At 46.3% G+C, this 22,459-nt stretch overlaps 2 protein-coding genes across 3 annotated transcripts in view; one reads left to right on the forward strand and one right to left on the reverse strand.

Annotated features, from left to right (window-relative positions):
• Positions 1–22,459, forward strand: part of LOC143927195 (ecto-ADP-ribosyltransferase 5-like) — a 425,121-nt gene that overhangs the window by 95,092 nt on the left and 307,570 nt on the right. The window lies entirely within an intron of this gene.
• LOC143927194 (ecto-ADP-ribosyltransferase 5-like) overlaps positions 1,469–22,459 on the reverse strand; it is a 157,791-nt gene continuing 136,800 nt past the window's right edge. For both annotated transcript variants that reach the window (XM_077451170.1, XM_077451171.1), the window contains exon 5: positions 1,469–3,451. In XM_077451170.1, coding sequence (XP_077307296.1) covers positions 3,354–3,451 — 98 coding nt within the window. In that variant the 3' untranslated portion in view covers positions 1,469–3,353. The remainder of the gene's footprint in view (positions 3,452–22,459) is intronic.

Genomic DNA, 22,459 nt, shown 5'->3' on the forward strand with positions numbered 1-22,459 from the left:
ACATATTAGTGCCATCTGTCATCAGTGACACGTATAAGTGTCATCATTGCCACGTATCAGTGCCATCTGTCATCAGTGTCACGTGTCATTGTCCTGGTGCTTCAAAAGTGTAATAAATAGTCAACAAGTTAGATGTGTAATTTATGCTCCTAGAACACGTGATGGCGCTCCCTGCATGTTGGGCCTCTCTATGTGGCCAGGCTGTGAAAAAGTCCCACACATGTGGTATTGTAATACTCAGGAGGAGTAGCAGAATTTTTTGGGGGGTGTCATTTGTGGTATACACATGCCACGTGAGAGAAATAACCTATTACAATGACAATTTTGTGGAGAAAAAAAAAATGAAAAATCTTAATTTTGCAAAGAATTGTGGGAAAAAAATGACAACATCAAAAACCTCACCATGCCTCTTACTAAATACCTTGGAATGTCTACTTTCCAAAAAGGGGTCATTTGGGGGGTATTTGTACTTTCCTGACTTGTTCGGGTCACAAGAAGTGAGATCGGCCACCAGTACATCAGATGTGATCAATTTTGTGCGATTCGCACCACAGCTTGTAGACTCTCTAACTTTCACAAAGACCAAATAATATCCACTAATTTGGGTTATTTTTACCAAAGATATGTAGCAGTATAAATTGTGGCCAAAATTTATGAAGAAAAATTAATAATTTGCATAATTCTGTCACAGAAACAAAGAAATATGCGTTTTTTTCAAAATTTTCGGTCTTTTTTCATTTATAGCGCAAAAAATAAAAACCCCCAGAGGTGATCAAATACCACCAAAAGAAAGCTCTATTTGTGGGAAAAGAAGGACAAAAAATTCATTTGGATACAGTGTTGCATGACTGAGTAATTGTCATTCAAATTGTGAGAGCACCGAAAGCTGAAAATTGGTCTGGGCAGGAAGGGTGTTTAAGTGCCCAGTAAGCAAGTGGTTAAGAATATGACATCACACAATAGAAGCATGTGTGCAATGACAGCACAAAATTTATGTAAACAGAACCTTGTGCATCAACGGAAGGAACTTAGAAGACAACACAGTATTGAACAGATACCTGGAAATGTAAACTAATAAAACATTCAATGAGACAACAGCATAACATTCAAGCCCAGGTACAAGTTTATTCCAAACAGAGATTATTTAGTTTTGGAGGCTATAGCTCCGCCCCTTTTGTTAAAGCTAAAATACAACACAAAAAATACATAAAGAAAGATAAACAAATTCTCTTATGTTATACATGATTAGAAAAATTAAGGAACAAGGTTGAATACCAGTAGTGGCATTAATAGCAATAATAAGATATCACATTGGAAATACACTATATTGTCAAAAGAATTGGGACGCCTGCCTTTACACGCACATGAACTTTAATGGCATCCCAGTTTTAGTCCGGAGGGTTCAATATTGAGTTGGCTCCGCCCTCTGCAGCTATAACAGCTTCAACTCTTCTGGAAAGGCCGTCCACGAGGTTTAGGAGTGTGTCTAATGGGAATGTTTGACAATTCATCCCAAAGGTGTTCTTTTGGGTTGATGTCAGGACTCCGTGCAGGCCAGTCAAGCTCCTCCACCCCAAACTCGCTCATCCATGTCTTTATGGACCTTGCTTTGTGCACTGGTGAGCAGTCATGTTGGAACAGGAAAGGGCCATCCCCAAACTGTTCCCACAAAGTTAGGAGCATGAAATTGTCCAACATTTCTTGGTATGCTGACGCCTTAAGAGTTCCCTTCACTGGAACTAAGGGGCCAAGGCCAACCCCTGAAAAATAACCCCCACACCATAATCCCCCCTCCACGAAATGATTTGGACCAGTGCACAAAGCAAGGTCCATAAAGACATGGATAAGCGAGTTTAGGGTGGAGGAACTTGACTGGCCTGCACAGTCCTGACCTCAACCCGAAAGAACACCTTTGGGATGAATTAGAGCGGATACTGCGAAACAGGCCTTCTTCACAAATGCGCTTCTGGAAAAATGGTCAAACATTCCCATAGACACATTCCTAAACTTTGTGGATGGCCTTCCCAGAAAAGTTGAAGCTGTTATAGCTGCAAAGGGTGGACCAACTCAATTCAAACTCAAAAAGCCCATGGTGTGTTAAACACATGCAGAATAACACCCACTGCAAAAAGAAAAAAGTGCCCACACAAAACTTGAGAACATAAAAAAGTGCACATGGTGTACACATGGACCTCCTCTGAAGAGGAAGGACACTTACCCTGATCCCCCAGGGTGCAAGGCTCCTGTCAGGGACTGAAGCACTCACTGGCCCACCTAGCCAAAACCAGGCAGGCTCTGGGAGGCCTGTTGAAACAGCCAACCCAAAGTACTAGGTGGGGCTCCCCCGAAGGGAAACCCCATGAGAAAGGGCGAACCAAGCTAGAAGGCCATGTCCACCCCCTGCCAAGACCTTCAGGGCAGGCCCAATGACCTGCACCCTACTAATTGTGCTGTGAAAAGTATACCGTGCAAAGTGACAGACACACATGGAAAAGGGAGAAATGAAAGGGAATAAGTGTAAAAGTGCCATGGTATTGCATGCTCTTCAGCCAGGAATCAACAATTCCTTTGGTCCTAGCCAAAAAGCTCGGCCCTAGAGGCAGGTGCAAAAAAAGTGTGATGGTGCAGTGACCTAGGTGCCAATAAACTCAAAAAATTTACCCCATACACAGTGAAAATGATGGCACATACACCACAGGCTTCATTCGGCACACGGCCCTTGGCCAGACTAGTGCAGCCCCATCTCTACCAGGAAGGCATCAGAACTTAGAGAGCTTAGGGAGAGTCTTGCCTACAACTGGGGACAAGGCCAGAATCAACCCAGGAGGAAAAAGGCCCTCCCACCGCCCCCACACCTAATTACATCAGTGAAGTACTAACTGACCCCCCCCCCCAAACTGGCAAAGGGGGTAAGGGTTCTTTCCCTAACAATTGATAAGAACAGATACTACACTTCATCTTAGCCAAACTCAATATTGAACCCTACGGACCAAGACTGGGAGACCATTAAAGTTCATGTGCGCGTAAAGGCAGGTGTCCCAATACTTTTGACAATATAGTGTATTATTGATAGTAAAAATGGAAATCATAGTGATAATAATCATACCCAGGGTAATGTTCATAGCAACAAATTGATCACAAAATTTACAAAAAAGTTGGTAATGAAGGTAAAGCACAACATTAATAATGGTTATAACAATATTGGCCAATTAAAACCCAATAATCCTTCCCAGCTCCATCCAAAGCTAAAACTGAAATTTTGAATGGAGTTTCACCATATGAGTACATTCATCATGATAAGACGGTGATGGTGGACGGTACACGGCGCTGAAACCCGTTACCATGAGGTGACCTCAGAGGAAGAAAATTACAAACTGCAGATTCAGTATAGGAAGAAGTCTGGTAATGATGAAGTGAGTCCCCGGCCTAGAATTTGGAATTTCTGCCGCATCTGAGGAGATATAATAAGATCAATATGCCACCTGTTTATTTAGTTGGAAAATAAAATAAAATAAAATTATCAATAAATAAATATATATATATATATATAAAACTGACGTGCCTCCCATATGGGAGGGGTTATATAAGGGAGGAATTCTCCTTAATTGTGGTTAGCCAGTGTCCAATCACCGAAGGTGCCTATATAACCCACTATGTAATGAAGCTTCTGTGTCCCGTGATGTATGATCAAGAAATACAATTATCAATATATATACTGTATATATATATATATATATATATATATATATATATATATACACCTGTATACAGTGTATATACAGTACATATCTCAAAGTAGTAGTAAAATAATAATACATTAATTTCCGATTCCGCTCATGTTTATATTCATGTTCAACAATATGATGGGGCTTTTATGGTCATACACTATTATAACAATATCTTTATATAGCTCTGACATATACTGCAGTGCTGTACAGATAATACTGAGCCAGTCACATCAGTCTCTGTACCGGAGAGGTTGCGTGTGCTGCAGCTCTCCCTTCTCCAGACACCAGGGGGTCAGGTAAGTTCCCTGGCCCCAGTGAGGATGAGAGATTCTGGGGATGGTTCCCCTGGGGGATCCAACCTGCGATCCCAAACCACATCTTCACCTGAAGACCTTGGCTATGGCCTTAAAAAAAGGGGAATCTACATCCGTTTTCAGACAGCGGGTTGCTGATCATTTAAAAAGGATTGAGAAGGAGGAGGAAAAGCTAGTGAGCCTGAAAGCAAATGTAGCACCCTCTACCATAGGTAGGTGTTAGCATAGGACTTTTTTGCTAGGGAAACTGTCAGTACAGGTAAATTTAGGCAGGACTATGCTTCAGGCTAGGCCTGTCTGATTTGATCTGGGGACAGGAAGTGGTTAGTGTAGCAGCAGGTGTGACCACCTGTACTTTGGTTCTGAGGTGCCTCCCCTGCTTCCAGTGAGAATGTTCTAGAAGAGGGGCAGGGCCTAGAAATGGAGTGGCAGGCAGCTCATGTGTGTGAGGAGCCCTGACCAATCCCCAACTAGAATTGACAGAGGGCAGGCTTCCCATATAATTTGAGGTAACAGGCCACTGGGGGGTTTCAAATTGATACGGCCCGAGGGCACAGGATTTGTAAGCTGGGCTAGCTGGGAACAGTAGTCCACCGTTCAGCAGAGGAGGAGCAATAATCTGAATGGCGATGCAGGGTAGAGACGCTTGTAGATGTTATACATGTGCATAATTTCTTCAAGGCTCAAACAAATTTCTAACTTATAAATATGATGGTAAAGTAATTTGGTCTTTGGGCATCCCATATATCTCATATATCCCTTTCCCCAACAAAGTTATATCCCCCCAAAAAACAAAAACAAAACAAAGCTAATGACTGTTCATTGTCTCAGAGGTGATATATGGAGGTCTGGCAGCAGGGTGATATGATGGATGTTAGTAACTAGTGGCAACTACACCACTACACAGAGTACGGGAAAGAGAAAGCCGTGCATGACAAAGCATTTAGCAAGGAGACACAGCCTGAAACCGGAGGTAAAAGCTTTGGAGGACGCCATGAAGCTCCAGGAGAATCTGGTGAAAGCACTGAAAGAGAGGAGCGGAGCTTTCAAGGAGAAGTTCCAGAATGAGGAAAGGTCCCATAAAATTAGGGATGACACCAGTTGTGGAAAGACATCGTGGTGGCAGTACGGGTGGAGAGTGAGGAGAGGGGCCTGGATGTTGCCCCTGTTATCCCATCCACCTCAGGATCTGCTTCACCAGAGGAAATGGTGGCCATTGCCTCCCACCCTCCCCAGCAAGCTGGAGGAACAACACAGGAGGTAGATCAAGATGGCGGAGAGCTGCTAAACTTTATTCAGGAAATTAAGTCTCCCTTGAGTGAAAGAACCTTTCGTGGATGAGGACAATGGCGAGGATTCTGTACCTGGACCTGTAAAGATAAAGCTCACTGAAAAGCCGTTTGGTAAAAACTGACATTATGGATAAGGATGAGCTCCGGCGTGTTCGCATAGCCCATGTGTAGAGCCCGCCAGAAATGTCGGCACTGAGCTGCGTTAATTGCAGGCAGTGAGTGAGACATTGTGTGTGGCTGGAGAGATCGGGAAATGTCTCACTGCCTGTGATTGGCGCAGCACAGTGCCGATTTCCTGCCGGGCTCTACATGTGAGGTATGCAAACACACCTGAGCTCATCCTTAATTATGGACTTGAAAACGCAGTGCAGCATGGAGAGGAGTGTTTTATAGTTTCACAGTTAGTAAGGTTGAATAAAGACACCAGTCCATCCAGAGTGAGTGTCTACCCCTATCCCTGTACATTGTACACTCACATTGGTCCCTACCTTCAAGGAGCCCACAATCCAAGGTCCCCATTCATATACTAGGGCCAATTTTGGACAGAAGCCAATCAACCTACCTGCATGTCTTTGGAGTGTGGGAGGAAACCGGAGGAAACCCATGCAGGCACAGGGAGAACATGCAAACTCCAGGCAGGTAGTGTCATGGTTGGGATTATGAACCAGTGACCCTTCTTACTGCTAGGTGAGAGTGCTACCTACTACACCACTGTGCTGCCCTCAACCAGGAGGGAAAACTTCCTGCGTCTGCACAGGACTCTGCAGAGAAGATGGCTGCTGTGCCTACAGGACTGGACTCTGCTAATAACATGCCTGGGACTTTGATCTCTGACAGTAAGTCATCTATGACTGTGGACTCTGCTGGGGGGAGGGGAAAGGATCTGCCATTGTTTCTGCACAATCCCCACCGATGGCTGCAGGTGCGGCAAATAATGCTGAGAAGGAAAAAGGCTGCACTGTGAAAGGTGTTACCGAAATCCCAGGGCATAGTGACAAGGAGCGGAAAACTTTTGCCTAGGCCCTTGTACACACGGTCGGACATTCTGCCAACCAAATCCGTTGGATTTTGTCCGGCGGATTTTGTCCGAAACTGTTGCATACACACGGTCGGACCAAGTTGTCGGAAAATCCGATCGTTCAGAACGTGATGACGTTATTTCGTTACGACGGGACTACGTTCACGCTAGTAGCCAATAGCTTTGGTGTAGGAATTTGATCTGAGCATGCGTGGCACTTTGTCCGATCGGAATTCTCTACACATGATCGGACAAGGTCCGATCGGACCAGTTTGTGGGAAAATATTTCCAACAAGTTGGAAAATTGGGTCCGACGGATATTCCGACGGAAACAGTCCGATTCATACCACACACAGTCGGATTATCCGACAAAACGGTCCGATAGGACACATTCCGTCGGAATCTCCAACCGTGTGTACAAGGGCTTAGAGGAGTGTGTTGGGGGAGGAGGAGGTGAAAACAGCAGCATCTGGTGTGAGTAGGTCTGCTGGGAGCAGTAGTGGCATGGGTATGAATGTACATGTTCCTATGAGTATGATCTGTCCTTGGTTTGCCCCCAGTCTCCTGATATTTCCTGGGAGAAGTATTAACATATGTATACTGGTCTGCCGGAGTGGGAGGGGCTTGTCCCAAAACTTGTCTCACTCCAACCTCTTGTGAAAAATGTCACCATCCTGGTAAGGAATGAATCTATTCCTTCTGCTGACCTGTCTGTCTGTCTGAGGAGATATGGGGAACTTCTGACCCCATTGAAGAAGATTCTTGAGAGAGGGCCATATGGATAGGTGGTGGTTGCATGTGAGTTTGAATATGGTCCAGCATCTGCCCTCCTCAGTCTTCATTGGAAAAGATAGCATTGTTGTGTTTTACCCTGGGCAGCCCAAACTCTGTAATAGGTGCAGTTCTCAGGGTCATTTTGCATCATCATGTCTATAAAGTGCTCTTTGTGTCAGGACCTGGGGCATCTGGCTAGGGATTGCAATAAGAGCAAATTAAATATTTGTTATAAGTTTGGGCATGCGTATAGCCAGTGCCCTGAGGCCTTACATAATCAGTCCACTTTGGTGGAAGAGTTGTTTTGTCTGGACATGGAGGAGGCAGATGAGAGGGGGGCTGTGCCAGGGGTCCCCAACGTCTCTGTTTCTGTTATCTCAGTGCAATCAGTGTCTGATGGCCCATCCAATGTTGTGTTATCTCCTTCTGTTGTGCCCCCAGAGTCGGTGTCCATGAATGTTGTGTCTGATCCCCTCATGTCAGTCTCCCCAGAGGTAGTGGGGACTGTGGAGGGAGATGGACCAGTGTGTGTGGTTTCACCGACCCCCACTCCCTGGCCTCTGAGGACTGGAGGATGCGAGGCTCCGGGGAGTGGAGTGAATGATATCGGGGGTGCTGGGGTGAAGTATGGGGGGACTGTTGTGGTGAGTGGATGGAGTGAGGTGGATGGTGTTGTGGGTGATGGTAGACAGGAAAGGGAGGGGGCTTTGCAGTCAGGATTGTCTCAAGATGATATGGAGTGGTTGAAGGCAAAAAGAAAGTCTGGGAAGAGGAAGTACCTGAGCCTGGGATGGTGGAGGTGTCCAACACGTTTGTTGTGCTTTCTGAGGTGGAGGGTGAGGATTCTTTGAGTGATGAATCTGTGATTTCAATGGAGGAAGAATCACAGAGGACATTAAAGCGTGTTGGGTCTCTGAGTAGGGTGGGGGGTAAGCAGGCTAAGAAACATATACCACAGTCATCTTGATGGTGGTTCCCTCTCCTTTTGAAGGTGGCGACCATTAATGTCGCCAGCATAAAATCAGTAAGTGCTCGTAACACGGCTTTACTTTTACTCAGCATGTTTGATGCCGATATTTTCTTTTTGCAAGAGACCCGGTTGTCTAGTTTGGTTGATATTCTTGTAGCGAAGGAGTGGAGGCGTAGCCCCTCTTTCTGGTCTCTTGCGGCCAAGCCTTACACTGGAGTTGCGGTACTTTTTTCCAGCATGGTAACTTCTCGGCGGATTAATAAGGTAGAAGTGGGGAGCTGCATGGTCTTAGGACTTCTCCATGGAGGGGGGAGAGGGGGGCATCTAATGGGACAGGAAATGCCTCTTCATGAAGATCAAGCCTTTTCTTTTTACAGCCCAGCAAGTTGTCTTAGGTGGTGATTTCAACACCGTCACTAGGACTAAGGACAGGAAAGGTACCGAAGCCAGGCTGAACTGTGACAGCTTATTTTTAACAAAATAGCTAGAGAGGCAGGTCTGGTTGATGTGCACATTCATCGATGCCCAGATGACACAGGATTCACGTTCCAAAGGGGAGCTCCACTTTCTCGGCACCAGTGTGCCAGGTGGTGGAGTTTTCCCATCACTGTATTCTGTCTGTGACTCTGAATAGCCCCGATGCACCACCTAGGGGAGGGGTACCTGGAAGCTAAATTCAGCACTGGAGGATGTGAAGGTGAGTCAATCCTTTGAGGATTTTATTTAAGCACAGGTATCAATCATGGACTTTTGCAGCAGTAAGTCAGAGTGGTGGGAGCTCACAAAATGAAGGATCGTTGAGTTTTTCAAGGCCATTGGAAGAAATAAACAACTTGATACATTATTGACTTGACGTTCGTACGTCACCTACCAGCTTCTGTGGAGGACTCTTTATAGGCTTGTGTCGCATAATGGAGACCCGGGAATGATCTGAGGTTAAACTCTTGCTCAGGGAGTGTCAATATGACAGGCATGCCTCTTTGGTTCTGGAAAGGGATTATGGGAAATATCACTCGCCTGACCCTTACCAGAATTGCAAACAAAGTACAGTAGTTAAGTCAGTTGTAGGCCTGATTGACAGTACAGGTTCCTCGAGGAAGTCCAAGTCGGGGATCCTGGAATCGCTAGGTCATGTTATGCTGACCTCCTGGGCAGGAGGGACCTTGATCGGGCAGGCATATAACGTTTTCTGGGTTCTATTTCAGGACTGGGAAATGGCAGTTCTCTTGCAAGTTTGACAGAGGACATCACTGCAGATGAGGTGGTTAAGGCCATTAATAAGCTTGCCATTAAGAAGTTGCCTGGGCCAGATGGATTGACAGACGAGTTTTATAAGCACTTTAAGGTTACTCTGGCCCCATATTTGGTGGAGGTTTTTAATGGCTGTCTGAGAGAGGGTTCATTCTCTCTCTCCATGCGACGGCCCATTAGCCTTCTCAATGTTTTCAGGAAGATACTGGCAAAAATAATTTTCTGCCGTTTACCGCCTGTAGCCGGCAATCTACTTTCCAGCCACCAACACTGTTCGGTTCAGAGTAGAAGCATTTTTTCAGCGGTGTTAGCTGTCTGGGAGGCCCTGGAACGGTGCAAGGTTGCAGGGTTGATAAAGTATGTAGTGCCGGCTCCTGAAGCGCACGCGCTGTCTTTTTTTTCAATTTAATGTTTCCTAAAGCCACAGTTGGGTTTTAGGACTAATTACGCCAAATTATGGTTTCAGTACCAGTCTAGCTGAATTGCACTGGGTTCTCCTTGGCCACAGGTGTCGCTGTCACTGCTGGCAAATATGAACACACAGTTTAGCTTGGCGTATTGAGTGCCACTCTTTCTCGGAACCAGCCCAGTGGGAGTGTTATCCTGCTGTGCATTCTGGGAGAGGGTATTTAAGGTACTGAGATCACGTGCTTCTGGGTTCCGGCCCATAAGATCTTTTTTGTCTGTTTGGTCCTGGTCCTCCGGACCAGACCCCATGGCCCTCATGGCCTGGGGTGCGGATCCATCCAATTCCGAGTCTCGGGGCTGGCTAGGCCGAGGCGAAGTAACTGAGGGGAGGATTCAAAGGTGGTCCGGTGCCGTCTCATCTGAGCAGAGGCCCAGCAACTGGAGAAGCACCCAGGGGAGGACCCTTTGGGACAAGGCCATGCATAAGGCTGGTTTCCCGGGAAGAGCCTGGAGGCTCAGTTGAAGGACACTAAGTGGATCTACACTCATGCGGTATCGCCAGACCGGCTGCAAGATACTGGTACCATATGATAGCTCTCTAAATTTACCTACGTCCCTCCGTTACATTCAAGCCTGTGGCAGAGACTTTGCTTTACTTAAACACCCTATTGGCTGCTAGGCCTGGTGAGAGAAGGTCTATCCGGTAGCTGTGAGAATCCAATTGTGAACGGTAATTCTCTGGATTTCTATAGTGAGAGACTTCCTATCTTTTGCAGTTCCAAAAGTACCTGAACTTTCCTTTCTAACCTTCTACCCTTCATATCCTTCATTGAGAGACTGTGTTGTCTATCTTTTCAAATAAATATCCCATAAAGCGAATCCAGTGTCAGTTTCTACAATTCTTTGGGCCATCTACCATGGGAAACCCCTAGACGCATCGAGGTTAAGAAGGTAACGGTAAGCCCAATCAAACCAGCAGCTCCTTCGGGGGTCAGTGCTTCAAGTACTTGCTGGCACTGGATCAGGCTAAAGCTTTTGATTGGGTCAGTCATGAGCACCTATTAGGGCTGCAACTAATGATTATTTTCCTACTTGATTAGTTGGCTGATTATTGTTTAGATTAATCGATTAATAGCTTTAAAAAAAAAAAGGGCGGTGTATAATATGTAAAGTTTAAAAAAAAGGCAATTTATTATTAATATCTGCAGATATAATGTATATACTATTAGAGGAGAAATATACTGTATATACTATTAGAGGATATATACCATTAAATTATAAATCTGGTAAATATCATCAGACTCAAAGATACATTTTTTTTTTATTTAAAAAACAAACAATGTCTTCCTTCAAAAAAAAATTTATTTTAAGAACGTTAATTTGTTTTTCTAATAGTTAGTGGGGTCAAATCAACATTCATTTTCAACCAGAGTGACAGAAAAATTTGGAAATAATAGAAAACGTCTTGGTCAAAGGAATTTTCACACAATGTATGCTTTTTTTGTTCAGAAATTGCATTCATTTTAAAAACAGAATGTTAAAAACAGGTGAAAATTTCAAACAACATTCTTACATTCAGCGAATGTACAAAGATTTTTCATCTGAAAATTCATCCGTGTAGCCAGCATAAGTTATGCAGTTTGCTTTTGATGTGTTTCTGCAGTGCTTTTTGCTGTTTGTTTTGATTTTTGTGCACGTATTATAAATTTACTGCAATTTGATTTTTTTTGCATCTTATTGGCCAATTTGTTGTTGGGCAGATTAAAAAACACAAATTTCTGCAAAAACACATTACACGCTTTTCTGCAGCTTCTCCGAGGAAGTATATTGAACCAAAAAAAGCACAGTTTTGCGTTAAAGTCCTTGAACCTTTCCAAATACGCAGGGGCTGAAAAAAGCATAGATGTGAACGTGTCCCATAGGAAATCATGTAAATGAACTGTAATGCATTTCTGCAAAAAATACCAAAAAACACATAGATGTGAACCAGACCTAAGACGTTTAGTAACATAATGGGGTTAAAAAAACCTACAATTAGCCCTTTATAGTACAAACAATGCAGATAATCACTACCGTAAGGGGTTCATTATTTGTTTACTGTAGAACTGTAAAAGTAATATTTACAGTAGCGATTTTTTGCTCTTTTTGTACTATAAAGGGCTCTTTTTTTTAAACCCCATTATGTTACTGGCCGATTAATCGATTATGAAAATAGTAATCGATTAATTTCATAATCAATTAGTAGTTTCAGCCCTAGTACCTATGGCAGCTTCTTGGTAAGTATGGCCTGGAGGCAGGGGCGGATCCAGGGGGGCAACGGGTCAATTGCCCCCTCCGAGAATACCGTCAGCTGATGACAGCACGGCCAGTTCCGTGGGTGCAATCGCGGGCGGTTCCGCGGGTACCCGCATGGCCGGTTCCGCGGGTACCCGCGTGGCCGGTTCCGCGGGTGGCAGCGCGGCCGGTTCCACGGGTGGCAGCGTGGCCGGTTCCGCGGGTACCCGCGCTGAGTGGACGGGTGAGGGGGGGCAGCTGGGCGGCTTAGGAGGGCTGCTGGCCAATCAGGAAGCCAGCAGGCAGGGGAGCAGGGAGATGACATCATCTCTCACTGCCCTGCATCCCTCCAGTTCCGCCCTCACTGTGCAGGAAGCTGTGTGCAGCAGAGAGATTACATCATCTCTCTGCTGCCTATCTTCACTCTGGACTCAACAAAAGACCACCTTAGCAGAAAAGTGACACAGTAGGTGACAATACGCAATGTGTGGCAGGCTACGTGGCAAGTGGCAATCCGCAATGTGTGGCAGACTACGTGGCAAGTGGCAATCCGCAATGTGTGGCTGACTACGTGGCAAGTGGCAATCCACAATGTGTGGAAGGCGACTGGGCAAGTGACAATCCGCAATGTGTGGCAGGCTACGTGGCAAGTGACAATCCGCAATGTGTGGCAGACTACGTGGCAAGTGGCAATCCGCAATGTGTGGCAGGTGACATGGCAAGTGACAATCCGCAATGTGTGGCAGGTGACGTGGCAAGTGACAATCCGCAATGTGTGGCAGGCTACGTGGCAAGTGGCAATCCGCAATGTGTGGCAGGTGACGTGGCAAGTGACAATCCGCATTTGGTGGCAGGCGACATGGCAAATGACACCCTCAGGGTTCCCACTGATTCTGCATTATGGTGAGTTGAACCATTTCATTTTATATTACAATGTATTAATAGAAATAATGCGCTTCAATCATCCTGACACCATAACAACCATGGTGCCGTAATGATTGAAGCGCCAATACCAGCCATTTCCCATATAAATTGCCCCCAAATAAACATATTTTATAGCAGTGCCCCTCCCGAGATTAGACTCTGGATCCGCCCCTGCCTGGAGGGGGGCATTATCAATTGGCTGAAGCCCTTGTACAGAAAGGATTGGATCGGACGGCCTTTTGAGGTTGGTTTCGGTGTACGTCAGGGGTGTCCTTTGGGTCCTCTGCTATACGCGTTTACAATCGATCCCTTCATCTGGAGGTTAAAGAGCGGACCATTGTGCGGAGTGCCTTTGGGCATTCCTGGTGAGCCTCCTCTGAGGGTCGTGGCCTATGCTGATGACGTGTCTGATTTCATCTCTGGGATGGAGGAGACGGAAGAGGTAGCCTCGGTGATGAGGCAGTATGCTGAGGCATTTGGCTCAAAAATCAATCTGGATAAGAATGAGGTTTTCTGAATGAGAGAGGAGGGCAAAGGCTTTGAGCTACTGGACGCCTTCCCAGAGCCCCAGCAGGAAATTAAAGTTTTAGGCATTAAATTCGGTCCCAGCGAATTACAGTCTTGCAAAGTGGGAGAGCAGGCTACAAGATGCCGATGCCAAGGCTTCCAGCTAGTAGAATTAGAAACACTATTACAGGGAAAGGATTGACCTGAATAAAACTTACCTGATCCCGGCATTTCTGTATGTCAGCTTTGTCTGTGTTTTACCAGTGTCTCTCTATGCGAAGATCTACAGCTGTTTCTTCCAGCTGTTATGGGGGGAACAGACCGAACCTCATTAAGAGGTCTGTAACCTACCTTCCCTGGTGGATGGGTGGCCTAGGTATGGTCCAGTCAGTGGTTTTCTTTTCTCTGATGGTTTTTAAACATCATTTTGGTAACATGCTGGCAGAGGAACCTCCTGGTTTAGACCTTTTTTGCAGAGCTGTCAGGATGGTGGTCCAGTGAAAAAACTGAGGGTCCGATGTGGCGGTTGAAGGAAGAGGAAATTAAGTCTCTTCCTAGGAAGTCCCTGGAGAGGAGGGTTGTTGAATCTGCCTTTAGTGAGCCACTGGCCTTGAGGGATTGTCGAGGCCCTGTTAAGAGGAAGGGTCTGTATTTGATTAACCTGGAGAGAATCCCTTTAAAGTTTTGGAATTTGGCCTGGCTCTTGGCAGGATGGCAGAATTTATGTGAAGGGCAACCTGAAGCATCGCTCTGTGGAGAACCGTGGTTGTCCAAGAGTGGAGTGTGTTGAGTTGGAAGACACAATGGACCATTTCTTGCTTCAGTGCCCCATCAATATAGACGTCTATAGAAGTCTATAAGCGGGTGGGTGGGGCTCTGGGTATCCCTTTCCTTTTCCACTTGAGTTATGTAGAGTGGTCATTTGTGGCCTTTTAAACTCACTGGGATTTTGAGGCACTTTTTTTTTTTTAATTAGCTTAGTAGTCCATTGCTACACGTGGCTTCCATAGTGTCAGGTTTCCACTCAAAAGTCCTGTCAAGGTGGTGGTGCATAACATTCTGAGTTAGATCAGGAAGATTTGGGATCTTGAGAGGGACAGATGATGAAGGGAGGCCTGGTCAAAGGTGTTGAATGTAAGGTTCCCGTAGCTGCTGTCTGTCAGTTTCTGGGTGTGTGTGTGTCATGCCTTTGGCCTATAAGGAAAAAATACCAACATTGTCCACTAGATGCCGCTCTAACAAAACACTACCGATGGGCAGTGTTCTATGGTTATTACATATTTCCTGTTATATCATCGGGAACTAGCTCCACTTCCTACTACAAGTCTCTTTCACATTCTCCATTGGGACAGACAGCATGGGAGCCAGCTAAGCCTGCACCACGTGTTTCTGAGGAAAATCCTGGTCCTTCTAAGGCAGCATTGCTTTTTCACTGCGTATATATCCTATTCTTATATGGCCACCAACTGTTCATTGTAATAAAGATCCAAAGTTACAGACCGTGTGGTTATTGTAGGATTCAAGGTTTAAGCTGTACGTTGAGCTACATACACGCCAGGGGCAAACGTGTTGAGAGAACAGAACAGTAAAACAGTGACTATCCAGCAAGTGGAATTTAAGACAGTGACTACACAGAAGCCCGTTACCCTGTCAGCGCAGTCACCTGCATATGGCAATACTACAGTCTCTACACAGTCAAGCAATCCTGCAAGCAACATGTCACATAGCCAGGCATTCTCACTCAAGACAAGGTCCCAAGTTTTCGGCTCCTCTAGATCTTCCTCCGCAAGCAATGCACTCTCCATCGCAACGTGCAAAAGCTGAAGTTGCCAAGGCCCGAGCAAATTATAAAGGAGAAAGCTAAAGACAGAGAGTACAGCAAGAGGCACAGTTAGAGGCTGAGGAAGCCCTCCTAGAAGTAGCCCTAGAGAAACTCACTGTAGAGAAGTAAGCAGCAGCTGCTATAGGCAAAGCAGAGGCCTTCAAGTTAGCTGTATACCCAAGAAGTGAATGCAGCAGAGGCAGCAATATTCTCGACCCGGAAGCTGAAACTCAAGATTCACTACAACAAATTTTAGATTACATCAATCAACATTTTAAGCTAAGCAGTGACATAGATGATGTCAAAGAGACAAGCCAAAGACACTACGTGGTACCGCCACAAGTCAGCGACAAGTCTCAAGCCTGCAAACAGGAGAAATCCATGCCAAGTGACACCTCCTACGACAAACTCCCTATACGTGAGGTAACAGAGCCTTCTAATCATCCTCCAGAACCAAAGTTCAAGCCAGGTTCGACAGAGGCTGGCTTGTCAACCTCAAAAGGTATGGCTACACACAGCTATCTCACCATGGCAACACGCAGCAGGCTAACCAAGCCACCATAGACTTTGCAAGGTTCTTTGAGTTAGTCACCAAAGGACTTGAAAAGTTTAATGACCGCCCTGAAAGCTACAGAGCCTGGCTGTTTTCCTTTCAAAATGCCATCAGAGACTTAGATTTGTCTTGCAGTGAAGAGATCGACCTCCTGACCAAATGGCTTGGAAATGAAAAACAAAACAAAAGTATTTAATCAGTGCAATAACATATAATCCAACACTCACATTGAAGTAAGGGATAACAAGCTCCGAGAAGGTGACGACTCCTGGATCAGTTAGCAGTGTCGCTGGGTGTCCTATATGGTCGGAGTCTCCAGCCCGGGTGGCCACGATCTCCATCTTGCATGCGCAAGACTCGCAGTGAGCAAGCGTGTTCCTTTGTCAAATTCCCCCCCCCCCCGTGTGAATTGGTAATGGGGTACAAATTAACCCCTACCATTTCCCCCAAAAAAGCATCAAAAAGGTTAAAAAAGACAAGAGACTGTTTTTGACAAGTCCTTGTCAAAAAGAGTGGAGGAAGAAGAAGAGGAAGATGGGGAAGAAGAAGATGGAGGAAGAAGAAGAACACCAAAGAAAGACCAGAAGAAAGAAGATGGAAGAAGAAGCGGGGAAAGAAGAAGAAGTTAATAAAGGACTTGTCAAAAACCGTCTCTTGTCTTTTTTAACCTTTTTGACACTTTTTTGTGTGAAATGATAGAGGTACATTTGTAGCCCATTACCAATTCACACGGGGGGGGGGGGGGGATCTGGGGGGCTTCCAGATTCCAATAAGCCCCGCCTGCAGACCCCCACAACCACCGGGAAAGGGTTGCGGGGATGAGGCCCTTCTCCCCATCAACATGGTGCTACCCCAAAGCACCCTCCCAATGTTGAGGGCATGTGGCCTGGTACGGTTCAGGAGGGGGGGACGCTCTCTCTCGTCCCCCCCTCTTTTCCTGCGGCCTGCCAGGTTGCATGCTCGGATAAAGGGTCTGGAATGGATATTTAGGGGTAACCCCACGTAAAAAAAAAAATTAAAATTTGACGCTGGGTTCCCCTTAATATCCATACCAAACCTGAAGGGCCTGGTAATTGAATTTGGGCGAATCCCACGCTTTTTTTTAATTTTTTTTATTTTTATCAATGACTTTCAATGAGTGTATTTCGGGAGCCGACAATTCATTATAGCCGCGAGTGAATTTAAAGGACTTTTTTTTCCTGCAGAAATGACACTTGTGCAGGGACAGTTCTAAGCACGGGAAACATGTGCCCCTTCACAGGCATACTATAGACACCCCCCAGGTACAAAATTTAAAGGAATATTACACTTTTATTGTTTAACTTTAATCATTTTTGAAATCACTGCTCCTGAAAAAATGGCCGTTTTTAAAACTTTTTTTTGCATTGATCCATGTCCCCTGGGGCAGGACCCAGGTCCTCAAACACTTTTTAGGACAGTAACTTGCATATTAGCCTTTAAAATTAGCACTTTAGATTTCTCCCATAGACTTGTTCGAATTTGCCACGAACAACCCAAATTGTTCACTGTTGGAGTCAAACATGAGTTCGACTTGAACTCGAAGCTCATCCCTACTCAGGATCTGTTTCACCTGAGTCAGTATCTGCCCCCCTCCCTCCACAGTGGCCTGGGTCATCCCAGGAGGAGGAAAATGGTGGATTGCTGCAGACCATTACAGAAATGGAATCTCCCTTGAGTGGCACTGCCTCATCAGATGAAGATCATGGAATGCAGGAAGAGATGACATGTATCCAGACAGAAGTTTCTGCTGACTGTGAGGAGTCCCACATGGACACTAACAGTGCAGAGCACGAATGTCGCATGAACATTGAAACTGCAGAGCAGGAGGGCCGTATGAATGCTGAAACAGCAGATGTTTTTTCTAAACAGAAGACTTTACTCGATGATGGGACTACTGTTAACTGTGGTACTTCTGGGACTATGGTGAACGGGACTGTTGTGCTGGAGGGGAGGAGAGATGATCAAGCAGTGGGTAATTTACCGAACCAGATTTCAGAGGTTCCTATGCAGCCAGTTATTATTCCTATGCAACCAGTTAATGTGTCATCTGACCCAGTTTGGAGTTATGCTAGGGCTGTGTCAGGACAAAGTCATGCTACTGGTGGTGGAAGGGAGCCAGTTGTGCGACTTTCACCTAAAGCACCTTCCATTAAACGCAGGAATGTGGTACAGCTCAGGTGGGAAGGAGGAGATATTCCACCTAGGAGGTTGTGGATAAGATCCTACCCATTGGTTTTAAGGCGGAGGATATTTATACTCTTATCAGTCTGGCTGGTTCCTATGAATAAGATTTATCATTTGTGCGTCCACAATTGCTGGATCTGTTTTGGGAGTGGTTTGAGCATGTATATGGGGGCCAGCCGGACTGGAATGGGCTTATCCCTAAAGTTGTCTCAAGACAGCCCTTGATTAAAAATTTGACTATCCTGACAAGGAATGCGTCTATACCTCCTGAGGATTTATGGGTCTGGTTGAGGAGGTTTGGTGAAAAGTTGTATCCCCTAAAAAAGATTGTGGATGATAGAGGAATCTGGATGGGTGGGTGGTCAGTATCAATGAGGTTGAGTGTGTGTGTGGGAGTGTGGTCCAACATTTTCCCTCCCCTGCCTTTATTGGTAGAGATAGAATTACTGTCTTCTACCCTGGTCAACCTAAACTTTGCCATAAATGTGGAGTTAAGGGACATTTCTCCTCTAAATGTTCATAACAGAAGTGCTCTTTGTGTCAGGAACTGGGGAATCTGGCAAGGGACTGTAACTTCATTAAATGTAACCTATATGATAAGGTTGGTCACCCTTATAGCCGGCGCCCTGAAGCTTTGCACAATAAGCCAGAGCTAGTGGAGGAATTCTTCCATCCGAATAGAGAAGAGTCTGGGTTGGCAGAGGTTGTACCAGGGGATCCTAGTGTCTCTGTCCCATCAGAATCTGTGTCTGTGAGGCCGCCTGTGATAGTGTCCCCACAGCCTGTGGTCTCCCAGTCAGTGTCAGAAAGTGTGGTTGTCAAGTCTGAGTCTGCACCCATTGTTTCTCCTATAAAGAGAGGCAAGATGAAGAGGTCAAACTAACGATACCACATCCCACATATATTTACTCAAAAAAACGGAAAAGGGGGGGGGGGGGGGGAGAGGCTGAGAGGTAGCCAACCTCGGGACATTAAATGGTATTGAATTGATTAGGTCAAGACATTCCCAAATAGAAATATAAAAAAATTAATTTCATTTTATTTTTACGCAGTTAAAAACATATAACAGAAGAACATTAATACATCCATAACATTGGATATATGCATTATTCAAACATATGTATATAAGGTGCTACCACTCTCAACATGTTTCACTCATTATAGCTTCCTCAGGAGATTGGTGGTGCAGCTTGTTTGTATGCTGAAATAACAGAATATAGTGAAAAAACATCCATTTAGATGCATAAAGAGATATATGTTACAGTATATCAAACCATTAATTAAATAATAAACAAATCAATAATGTGATAGATAGTGATGGACGAACTTCCGACGGGACGTTTTGCGAACCGCGAACGCGGCCAATAGTTTGCGAACCGTAACGTTCGCGGCGGGCCCCATTGACTTCAATGGGAGGCGAACTTTGCAAACCTATAGGTCAAATTTGCAGCCACAAAATAATGAATAGCTGTGCAAACATAGTCCCACCACATGGCCAATGACATAACACATGTATGAGGTGAATCTGGGATCAACAACTACAAGCATTCTTTTTTTATATGTGAAATTGTTGTGACAATTCAGGACTGTGGAGCGCATGAAGGCAATGGAGGAGAGGGAAGGTCAGGGTAGGCAAAGAAGAGGGTGCAGGAGATGATCACCAGCAGCGTGACATACAGCAATGACACCTGTACCGTGATAGAGTCATCTGACACCAGCACCGTGATAGAGGGCACTGACATCAGCAGCGTGACATACAGCAATGACACCAGCACCGTGATAGAGTGATCTGACACCAGCACCGTGATAGAGAGCACTGACATCAGCAGCGTGACATAAAGCACTAACACCAGCACCGTGATATACAGCACTGACAGCAGCACCGTGATAGAGAGCACTGACATCAGCAGCGTGACGTACAGCAATGACACCTGCACCGTGACAGAGTGATCTGACACCAGCACCGTGATAGAGAGCACTGACATCAGCAGCGGGACATAAAGCACTAACACCAGCACCGTGATATACAGCACTGACAGCAGCACCATGATAGAGAGCACTGACATCAGCAGTGTGACATAAAGCACTAACACCAGCACCGTGATATACAGCACTGACACCTGCACCATGATATACAGCACTGACACCTGCACCGTAAGCAGCCCCAGGAGGAAGTCAGCATAGCACAGGGATGGTGGGAGCCCCTCATAATGAGCATAGCACAGGGATGGTGGGAGCCCCTCATAATGAGCATAGCACAGGGATGGTGGGAGCCCCTCATAATGAGCATAGCACAGGGATGGTGGGAGCCCCTCATAATGAGCATAGCACAGGGATGGTGGGAGCCCCTCATAATATGCACAGCAGAGGTACAGCCCCAGGAGGAAGTCAGAACAGCACAGGGATGGTGGGAGCCCCTCATAATAAGCAGCCCCAGGAGGATGACAGCATAGCACAGGGATGGTGGGAGCCCCTCATAATAAGCAGCCCCAGGAGGAAGTCAGCACAGCACAGGGATGGTGGGAGCCCCTCATAATAAGCAGCCCCAGGAGGATGTCAGCATAGCACAGGGAGGGTGGGAGCCCCTCATAATAAGCAGCCCCAGGAGGATGTCAGCATAGCACAGGGAGGGTGGGAGCCCCTCATAATAATCAGCCCCAGGAGGAAGTCAGCACAGCACAGGGATGGTGGGAGCCCCTCATAATAAGCAGCCCCAGGAGGATGTCAGCATAGCACAGGGATGGTGGGAGCCCCTCATAATGAGCATAGCACAGGGATGGTGGGAGCCCCTCATAATGAGCATAGCACAGGGATGGTGGGAGCCCCTCATAATATGCACAGCAGAGGTACAGCCCCAGGAGGAAGTCAGCACAGCACAGGGATGGTGGGAGCCCCTCATAATAAGCAGCCCCAGGAGGAAGTCAGCACAGCACAGGGATGGTGGGAGCCCCTCATAATAAGCAGCCCCAGTAGAAATATGACACCGCTCAACCTCTTCAAACAGGAGGGTACGGGCATATAGTACGGTGTGCTTTTTTTGGACAAGGAAGTGAGCCAAATGAAGAAAGAAGGTCTGTGTGCTCGATTAAAAAAAATGTTTACAGACATATACATGGTCTACTGGTCACATGTGTTGAATTCCTCCGAGATCCATGCCTCATTCATTTTTAGAAATGTGAGGTAGTTAACACTGTCGTGAGCTAGGCGAGTACGCTTATCGGTCACGATCCCCCCTGCTGCGCTGAACGTCCTTTCGGACAGGACACTGGACGAGGGGCAAGCCAACAGTTTGATTGCAAATTGGGCAAGCTCTAGCCAGAGGTCAAGCCTGCCCACCCAGTAGTCCAGGGGTTCATCACTCCTCAGAGAGTCCACATCGGCCATTAACCCGATGTAATTGTACACCTGTCGGTCCAGGCGTTCCCTGATGCTGGATCCGGATGACACCTGTCGATGGGTCGGCTGAAAGAATGACCTCATATCCGAAGTCACCAACACATCTTCAAACCGGCCTCTTCTTGCAGGCGCTGTTGGATTGGTACCCGCAACTCCTTCTCTGGGAGTAGGAATTGCTCCTCTGCCAGCGCATGCAAAAGCAGAATGCAGCATTTCTCGAAGCAAGGCCTGGAAGTGCTTCATTCTGACAGCCCTCTGTGACGGCGGTAACATTTCCGCCATTTTGTGTTTGTACCTGGGGTCTAAGTACGTTGCCACCCAGTACTGGTCCTTGACCCTTATGCTTTTTATACGGGGGTCCCTATTAAAACACTGGAGCATGAAGGCCCCCATTTGCACTAAAGTGGAAGCGGTGTGGTGGCCTGGCTCCTGCTCATCATCCAGTATAATGTTGTCCTCTTCATTCTCCTCTCCCCATCCACGCACAACAACAGGGATTAAAGGTTTAAAGCATGCTCTTCTTGCTCCTCCTCATCCGCCCCGGCACCATCCTCCTCTGACTCCTCTTCAGACTTTTGTTGTTGACTTGTCTCAGATAGAGTAGCCCCCCCTGGGAATTCATCCAGCATTGCGACTTCCTCATCTTCCCGCTCCTGCTCCTCCACAGCTTGATCAATGACACGACGCAATGCACGCTCCATAAAGAAGGCATAAGGTACCATGTCACTGATAGCGCCATGGATGCGACTGACCAGTTTGGTGATCTCCTCAAATGGCCGCAGAAGTCTGCATGCGTCGCGCATGAGCAGCCACTGGCGCAGTGAAAAAAAACCCAGCTCCCCAGAACCTGTTCTGCCGCAGAGTTCATACAGGTAGACGTTAACTGCACGTTTCTGCTGGAGCAGCCTATCAAGCATATAGAAGGTTGAGTTCCATCGCGTTGGGCAAACACAAATAAGACGTCTGACCGGCAGATTGTGTCGCCGCTGAATGTCATCAAGGCGAGCTATGGCCATGTAAGAT

This window comes from Lithobates pipiens, unplaced genomic scaffold (assembly GCF_037356315.1).
Source record: "Lithobates pipiens isolate NorthernLeopardFrog02 unplaced genomic scaffold, aLitPip1_a1.2 Scaffold_23, whole genome shotgun sequence".
Taxonomy (NCBI): domain Eukaryota; kingdom Metazoa; phylum Chordata; class Amphibia; order Anura; family Ranidae; genus Lithobates; species Lithobates pipiens.